This window comes from Limulus polyphemus, unplaced genomic scaffold, assembly GCF_000517525.1.
Source record: "Limulus polyphemus unplaced genomic scaffold, Limulus_polyphemus-2.1.2 Scaffold8549, whole genome shotgun sequence".
NCBI classification, from domain to species: Eukaryota; Metazoa; Arthropoda; class Merostomata; order Xiphosura; family Limulidae; genus Limulus; species Limulus polyphemus.
This window is the reverse complement of record NW_013674159.1, coordinates 3270-12831: the sequence shown is the minus strand read 5'-3', so window position 1 is coordinate 12831 and position 9562 is coordinate 3270. Positions and strand designations below refer to the sequence as shown.

The 9562-nt window shown below is 35.1% G+C and overlaps 1 protein-coding gene across 1 annotated transcript in view; it reads left to right on the top strand.

The window, feature by feature from the left end:
• Positions 1–9562, top strand: part of LOC106475419 — a 27153-nt gene that overhangs the window by 14812 nt on the left and 2779 nt on the right. The window contains exons 4-7 of the mRNA XM_013936103.2: positions 525–642; positions 5759–5902; positions 8150–8259; positions 8349–8592. Coding sequence (XP_013791557.2) covers positions 525–642; positions 5759–5902; positions 8150–8259; positions 8349–8573 — 597 coding nt within the window. The 3' untranslated portion in view covers positions 8574–8592. The remainder of the gene's footprint in view (positions 1–524; positions 643–5758; positions 5903–8149; positions 8260–8348; positions 8593–9562) is intronic.

Here is a 9562-nt window from a genome sequence, read left to right as displayed (position 1 = left end):
GTTGGATGTGTAGTATGACCGTTATGGTTGGATGTGTAGTATGACCGTTGTGGTTGGATGTGTAGTATGACCGTTATGGTTGGATGTGTAGTATGACCGTTATGGCTGGATGTCTAGTATGACCGTTATGGCTGGATGTCTAGTATGACTGTTATGGTTGGATGTCTAGTATGATTGTTATGGTTGGATATCTAGTATGACCGTTATGGCTGGATGTGTAGTATGACCGTTATGGTTGGATGTGTAGTATGACCGTTATGGTTGGATGTGTAGTATGGCTATTATGGTTGGATATCTAGTATGACCGTTATGGTTGGATGTGTAGTATGACCGTTATGGTTGGATGTGTAGTATGACCGTTATGGTTGGATGTGTAGTATGATTTTTGAAGCAACATCTAATACATAAAGCGAATAAAGTACAGGTTTTAAATGATATGAAGTTATTGAATTCAACATTTTATTCTTTACTCACTCATGATAAATGACTGGTTCATAACTGAATATATATTTGTATGTTTTTAGAAACCAAACTCAGGTCCTCGTAGCCCAACCAAACTCCTTCACTTTTACAACGCTTCCATATTGCCTCCTCCACCGACAGGTCCGAACGCGAGGCCTGTAGCCATTGTCAAACTAACAGGTGTGTGGATCGATTTTTTATTTCATGAGTAGAATTACGATATAGATTTTATTTACTGTATTTAATTACCTACATTCTTAAATTTACAAAATATTAGGTCGTCAAGAAATTAATTCCGCGTTTGGGAACGCTTTCATTAACTAAAAAACGTGCATCACGTATAACAAACAGTTAAAAGTCACGTTATTGTAGCCTATATAATGTGTAAAGTTTAGTATACTCTAGTCCCTTATAGTGATGGCACACTACGAGACTCTGAAATGGCCCTGAAATTGCATGTCTCTCATGAAACGATACGTAAACATCTAAGGAATGTGGGAAAACTCCTTAAAGAAGGTGTTTGGATGTCTCACAAACTCTCCGATGATCATCGTTTCCAACGTATGAACGTTGCTTCGTCTATTCTGACGCGTAATGCGTGTGATCCATTTTTGGATAGAATTGTCACTAGTGATGGAAAAATGGATTCTTTATGCGAATATTAAACGACAAAAACAATGGCTCAGTCCCAGACAAAAAACACTTTCGACCCTAAAATCTGGACTCCATCCGCAGAAAGTGATGCTTTGTATTTAGTGGGACATCGAAGGATTAATTCATTTCGAACTCCTCAATCCACAGCGAACTGTCAATACACAGATCTATAGTCAACAACTGGAATGTTTAAAGCAAGCCCTTCATCAGAAACGCCCTTCCTTTGTTAATGGGAAATGTGTTCTTCTTCACGACAATGCACGTTCACGTGTGGTACGTTTGACTCAACACAAGATTATGGAGTTGGGTTGGGAAGTTCTCCCACACCCACCATATTCTCCAGATATGGCACCATTAGACTACCATCTTTTTTTGTTCATTACAACACCATTTTAATGGGAAAACGTACAAATGTGGAAGGTGTTAAAGAGGACATCGATATGTTTTTTGCTTCAAAGCCAAATGATTACTTTAATTAGGACATTAACAACCAGATTGTAAGATGGAAAAGCATCATCGATAAGAATGGAGACTATTTCATTTACTAAATGTTTTGTTTTGATATATAAGTTGTTCGGGTTTTTCATCTAAAAAAAAAGCGACATTAATTTCTTGACGACCTAATAATTTAGAACTCGTACTTTGCATACGAAACGTTTCGTGGATTATGGTATTTTGTATTTTAATTTATAAAGTTTATAAAATTTAAAGGCTGTGCTGTGTATTTACGTGGCTCTGAACGAGTCAGGTGGCCGTGCGGGGCGTCTCAATTACTGCAAGGTTAAACCTATTCCACAACATGTGATACTCACCATTCACCTTTACTACAAAAGACACTTTGAGCAGAATATTGTGATCAATAATGACAAAGCGATCGACTTCTTGAACCAACATCTAGACACAACATCTAGCAACGCTTTCAAAATTTAGGTATTGGGGGCAGGTATTAAAACTCAATGGTTGTCCTAAGTTCCCAATCAACAACCTGACGGTAACACTACTCTAAGTGTCTATAAATATATATGAACAAATTCAAACACAAAACCTTAACACATAAACACTGCTGTATCAGATGTGGATCTGAGGGATCACAGATCCATTCCCCATATACTTCCTTTTGCGATGCATTGTACTATCTACATCCACCCCTTCCTTACGCGTATGGTGACGTCATATGTATATCCCTACACCTAATTTCATTTTCTCCATGGTATAATGAAGTTAAAAAGGGTTCAACGCACCCACACGTTACTCGCTTAATATTAGAAATAAACGACCTTAAAACACCAAAATGTTGTTTTCATTTAATTAAACAAACGGTTCGCTTTACAGCTTCTTCAGGAGTGTTCTCTAAAAAACAAATCGAAACTGATATGACGGTACAAAGCATCAAATAGTTTAGATGATAAATTCTATTCGAATGATAACGTGCATTTGTACAGAGTATGTTTAATATATTATGTAGTAAAGCTTATTGTTGAAATAATTAACTATTACCTGTAGTAAACAAAAGTATTGCTGAAATAATTAACTATTACCTGTAGTAAACAAAAGTATTGTTGAAATAATTAACTATTACCTGTAGTAAACAAAAGTATTGTTGAAATAATTAACTATTACCTGTAGTAACCAAAGTGTTGTTGAAATAATTAACTATTACCTGTAGTAAACAAAAGTATTGTTGAAATAATTAACTATTACCTGTAGTAAACAAAAGTATTGTTGAAGTAATTAACTATTACCTGTAGTAAACAAAGGTATTGTTGAAATAATTAACTATTAACTGTAGTAAACAAAAGTATTGTTGAAATAATTAACTGTTACCTGTAGTAAATACAATTTCTGTCAAAGTGACAGATTGAAATAACGAAAAGGTAGGATAAGAAATAAAATAAAATAATCAGATTATAGGTATCATCCTTTGTCCCTATTTATCTGTGGTCGTAGTTGTTTGATAAAAATAACCTTAAATTTTCTGTCAGTGTACTTGGTGAGGATTTGTTCCGAGTATGTTGGTTTCTAGTCAGGTGTTACTTGTTCATGATTAGTTACAAGATGATCTGTAACTGTGATTCTTTGATGTTGTTTATACAGAGAGTCAATATGTTTTCTATCCTTGTGTGTAGGGTTCTTCCGGTTTATCCTATGTTACATGTAAGTTGGTAAACAACATTGGAGACGTCTTTAGACTGTAAACCAGGTTTTATAAAACAGTTGGCTTTATTACATTGTAGAGTAGTGTACTGAGATTTTGAAAGTTGACTTTTTAGGGTAGAACCTGACCGTTCTGTAACTTTAATCGGCAGTTCAGCTTTTTCTGATTATAGTTTTTATTTTCTTGGAGATAGCTTCGTCAATTACAGGTGTTATAAAAATAACATTTTTGTGCTATCTTTAGAAAATTGTTTTTTTTTCTCCTTGTTTATCTGTGTTTCTCATGTTGAAAGTTTTTTCCCCCTTATTTATCTGTGTTTTCTCATGTTGCTGATTTTTGTTCATCGTAGTTCATGAAACTTTGTTCGATCTAAAAAGGTAGATATTCGTTGCTCAGAAGAAGTTCGGAGTGTGTACTGTTTTGTTTTTCCACTACAGTTGCGATCGACTCTGTTTAATTCTCCAATAATTGCGCTTTTCTTGGAAGTATTTGGATGATGGGAGATGAAGCTAAGTAAGAGAGGTTTCCTGATTGGTTTGTAAAACAAGTAGTTAAGTAAGAGAGGTTTTCTGATTGGTTTGTAAAACAAGTAGTTAAGTAAGAGAGGTTTTCTGATTGGTTTGTAAAACAAGTTAGATTGTATATTATTGTCATTGTCGATCCTTAAGGTGACGTCAAGAAAATCTGTGTTCGTGTTATTCGAATGAGTCAGGGTGAATTCGATGTTGGGGTCTATGGAATTTAGAATGTCTAAAAATTGGATTAAAGAAGTGAGGTCGTTTATTTTTAGTATTAATTTGTCTTCTGTACACCAATATGCGTTACAGAAATTGAATAGCAAGTTACTCGTTTAATTCCAAAGTATTTAATATATCACTGAAACATGTCAATTTCATTTACTGTATCGATTATATTTCGATAGAAGTAAGTGTTTTAATACACAGTGCCATCTGCCGACCTGTCAAGTGCTAAATATGTTGATGTAACAAAGGTTGATGATGTTGTCTGAAAGAATACAGCACAAGTTCAACCAATCATCTCGCAATACTCAAGTAGAAATTTTTACGCTTTTGGCGACATCTGTTGTATTTATTGTCTTAAAAGTAATAGTAATTTCCTCTATCAATAAACTTAAACTAAAACCGTACCTGCAGCCTCTCTACCCAGTCACTAAATCTAAGTTAAAACCGTACCTGAAGCCTTACTACCCCAGTCACTAAACTTGAACAAATACCGTACCTGAACTCTCAATAGCTCAGTCACTAAATTTAAGTTAAAACCGTACCTGTAGCTTTACTACCCCAGTCACTAAACTTAAACAAATACCGTACCTGAACTCTCAATAACTCAGTCACTAAACTTAAGTTAAAACCGTACCTAAACTCTCAATAACTCAGTCACTAAACTTAAACTAAAACTGTATCTGAAGCCTCACTACCCCAGTCACTAAACTAAAACTAAATCTGTACCTGAAGTCTCACTACCCCAGTCACTAAACTGAAACTAAAGTTGTATCTAAAGCCTCACTACCTCAGTCATTAAACTTAAACTAAAACTGTATCTGAAGCCCCACTACCCCAATTACTAAACTTAAACTAAAACTGTACCTAAAGCTTCACTAATTCAGTCACTAAACTTAAACTACATCTGAAGCCTCACTACTCCAGTCACTAAACTTAAACTAAACTGTATCTGAAGCCTCACTACCTCAGTCACTAAACTTAAACTAATACCGTACTTGAACTCTCAATAACTCAGTCACTAAACTTAAACTAAAACTGTACCTAAAGCCCCACTACCTCAGTCACTAAACTTAAACTAAAACTGTACCTAAAGCCCCACTACCTCAGTCACTAAACTTAAACTAAAACTGTACCTAAAGCCTCACTACCTCAGTCACTAAACTTAAACTAAAACTGTACCTAAAGCCCCACTACCTCAGTCACTAAACTTAAACTAAAACTGTACCTAAAGCCTCACTACCTCAGTCGTTAAACTTAAACTAAAATTGTACCTAAAGCCTCACTACCTCAGTCACTAAACTTAAACTAAAACTGTACCTAAAGCCTCACTACCTCAGTCGTTAAACTTAAACTAAAATTGTACCTAAAGCCTCACTACCTCAGTCATTAAACTTAAACTAAAGTTGTACCTAAAGCCTCACTACCTCAGTCATTAAACTTAAACACAATGTCGACTTTGCCTTAATAGACTGTTAAGTGTGTTAGAGAAATATATCTCACTGGAAATTGCAAAATATTTTGTCCGACTTACCATATAAACAGCTTGCTGCATTAAGAATGGATAAACCTAGGATTTGAATATAAAAACTGAAAATGTGTTATTACAATTAAATTTTGTACAAGAAATAACCATCTGTGAATTTCTTAAGCTTTCATCAAGCTACAGTAACAACCTAAAGTCAAGGTTTGTTCAAAAGATGATCATAGATAGGTTTTGTAACACGGAATAACAACTTTACTACAGATTTAAACTCCTCCACTCCAAGTCCACCGACAAACACCAGTGGTGCTATGGGCAACAAAACCACACCCCTTCCTGATGCTCTAGCGGTCAATATGTCGGGGAGAGAGACAAGGGAACAAGTGTTGGCCTCCCCGGGAGATGCTGGTAAGAATCAGATTTCTAAAACATTTACTTCCTGAAGTGGTAAGAACCAACTCCAGGAAGTAAATGTTTTATAAACCTGGTTCTACCACTTCAGGAAGTAAATGTTTTAGAAACCTGGTTCTACCACTTCAGGAAGTAAATGTTTTATAAACCTGGTTCTACCACTTCAGGAAGTAAATGTTTTATAAACCTGGTTCTACCACTCCAGGAAGTAAATGTTTTATAAACCTGGTTCTACCACTCCAGAAAGTAAATGTTTTATAAACCTAGTTCTACCACTTCAGGAAGTAAATGTTTTATAAACCTGGTTCTACCACTCCTGGAAGTAAATGTTTTATAAACCTGGTTCTACCACTTCAGGAAGTAAATGTTTTAGAAACCTGGTTCTACCACTTCAGGAAGTAAATGTTTTAGAAACCTGGTTCTACCACTCCTGGAAGTAAATGTTTTATAAACCTGGTTCTACCACTTCAGGAAGTAAATGTTTTAGAAATCGATAGAACCAGGTTTATAAAACATTTACTTCCTGGAGTGGTAGAACCAGGTTTATAAAATATTTACTTCCAGGAGTGGTAGAACCAGGTTTATAAAACATTTACTTCCTGAAGTGGTAGAACCAGGTTTATAAAACATTTACTTCCTGAAGTGGTAGAACCAGGTTTATAAAACATTTACTTCCTGAAGTGGTAAGAACCAGGTTTATAAAACATTTACTTCCTGGAGTGGTAGAACCAGGTTTATAAAACATTTACTTCCAGGAGTGGTAGAACCAGGTTTCTAAAACATTTACTTCCTGAAGTGGTAGAACCAGGTTTATAAAACATTTACTTCCTGAAGTGGTAGAACTAGGTTTATAAAACATTTACTTTCTGGAGTGGTAGAACCAGGATTCTAAAACATTTACTTCCTACTATAGACGTGTAGTGATACACAGTAGTAACAATAGTAACAATTACTTCCTACAATGGAGGCATAGTGATACACAGTAGTAACAATGGTAAAAGTTACTTCCTACAATGTAGGTGTAGTGATACACAGTAGTAACAATGGTAAGGGATACTTCCTACAATTGAACTTTTGGTTTTAAATGGCCTCTCGTTTTAAATGAGGAGTGAAGAAAATATACACACATATAATTTCATCAGTTTTTACAATAATCATAAAAGTGAATTAAACAAATTAGTTTGTAAGAACAGTTGTGATTTACTCTTGTTGCTCTGTTTGTGTGATGACTTGTACAATGTCTCCTCCATTTATCTTTAGCTTCTCTGTTTTTTGGGTTCGATTCTGATTGTAGTGTTACGTTAAAATCTTGATATGACTCTCGATAAATGCAATTATCTTTTGAAGTTAATCTCGGGATTTGAAGATATACTGAACAAAGGAAATGAAGAAAACCTTTATGTGTTAATAACCCAAGCAACTTCTAGATAGGGATCAAGTTATTCTGCTGGTCTAGATGGGACCTTTGATGCTGGTTTGTAATAATCAGCAATGATATCTATATCTCTTAATGTCATTTACCTGACAGCTAGTAAACATCGTTGAAGATATCTATATCACTAGATGTCATTTATCAGGGGGCTACTATTCATCGTTGAAGATATCTATGTCACTAGATGTCATTTATGAGGTGGCTAGTAAACATCGTTGAAGATATCTATATCACTAGATGTCACTTATCAGGGGGTTATTAATCATCGTTGAAGATATCTATGTCACTAGATGTCACTTATCAGGTGGCTAGTGATAATCAGTGAAGATATGTATATCACCAGCTGTCACTTATCAGGTGGCTAGTGATAATCAGTGAAGATATGTATATCACCAGCTGTCACTTATCAGGTGGCTAGGGATAAGCTACGTGATAAGTGACAGCTAGTGATATACATATCTTCACTGATGATTACTAGCTACGTGATAAGTGACAGCTAGTGATATACATATCTTCATGATAATGATAATCAGTGAAGATATGTATATCACTAGCTGTCACTTATCACGTAGCTAATGATAATCAGTGAAGATATGTATATCTTTACCAACGAATAACTGGATTGACTGTCACATTATTAAAAGATCATGGTTGAAAAGGCAAGTATGTTTGGAGAACTGGTTTTGGTTTTGATATTTCGAGCTGAATGCCAGGCTCGATCCCTGTAGTATCTCTTTCAGTGTAAACAAATAGAATGATGTGATCACTAGTAACTTTCTAATATTAACAGTTATTCTTATTTATATCATTAGAATCGAGTGAGCCGGACATACGATTGGTAAATCGTCCAGTGATGTCATCTTCCATCACCACTCTTGGAAGAACTGACCAGAGTTTCTCACATTTCCATCCACAGACTCAGGTACGTTCGATGTGTCCTAGTGGTATATATATATATTATTACTTGTATTTTACTTTTCTGGATACTTCAGTGTTATTTCTCTACTGTAGATATATTCTTACCCAAATATGCACCCGTCTAATGGAATGAGTTCCTCTGTTGTCGGTACGTTTACGCCACCTGTTGGAACCACGCGCTACTATCCAAGAACCATGCCCGTTTCTCGTTGGAACCATCCTTATATCACCCTTGACGAAGACGTGGACTATAACATAATGGCAGGATTGGCAAGTTCTGAAGGAGAACCTTCTCAGGTGCTAGGAACAGAAGGTTAGCCATGTGTCAACTGACAAGGTACTACATAAAATCAATGTTGAGTCACTAATTTCCCAGTCTGTCTCATTATTAACGCTGGTAGCCATCTTCTTGTTTATTAACACTAGTAGACGTCTTCCTGTTTATTAACACTGTTTTACATCTTCCTGTTTATTAACACTGGTAGACATCTTCATGTTTATTAACACTGGTTTACATCTTTCTGTTTATTAACACTAGTGGACATCTTCCTGTTTATTAACACTGGTAGACATCTTCATGTTTATTAACACTTGTTTACATCTTTCTGTTTATTAACACTGGTTTACAGCTTCCTGTTTATTAACACTGGTAGGCATCTTCCTGTTTATTAACACTGGTAGACATCTTTCTGTTTATTAACACTAGTGGACATCTTCCTGTTTATTAACACTAGTACACATCTTCCTGTTTATTAACACTTGTTTACATCTTCCTGTTTATTAACACTGGTTTACAGCTTCCTGTTTATTAACACTGGTTTACATCTTCTTGTTTATTAACACTGGTAGACATCTTCCTGTTTATTAACACTGGTTTACATCTTCCTGTTTATTGGAAGATGTACATCAATGTTACTAAACAGTAAGATGTCTACCAGTGTTAATAAACAGGAAGATGTCTACCAGTGTTAAACCAGTGTTAATAAACAATACATCTTCCTGTTTATTAACACTGGTAGACATCTTCCTGTTTATTAACACTGGTAGGTATCTTCTTGTTTATTAACACTGGTAGACATCTTCCTGTTTAGTAACATTGATGTACATATTCCTGTTTATTAACACTGGTATACATCTTCCTGTTTATTAACACTGGTAGACATCTTCCTGTTTATTAACACTGGTTTACATCTTTCTGTTTATTAACACTGGTTTACATCTTCCTGTTTATTAACACTGGTATACATCTTCCTGTTTATTAACACTGGTTTACATCTTTCTGTTTATTAACACTGGTTTACATCTTT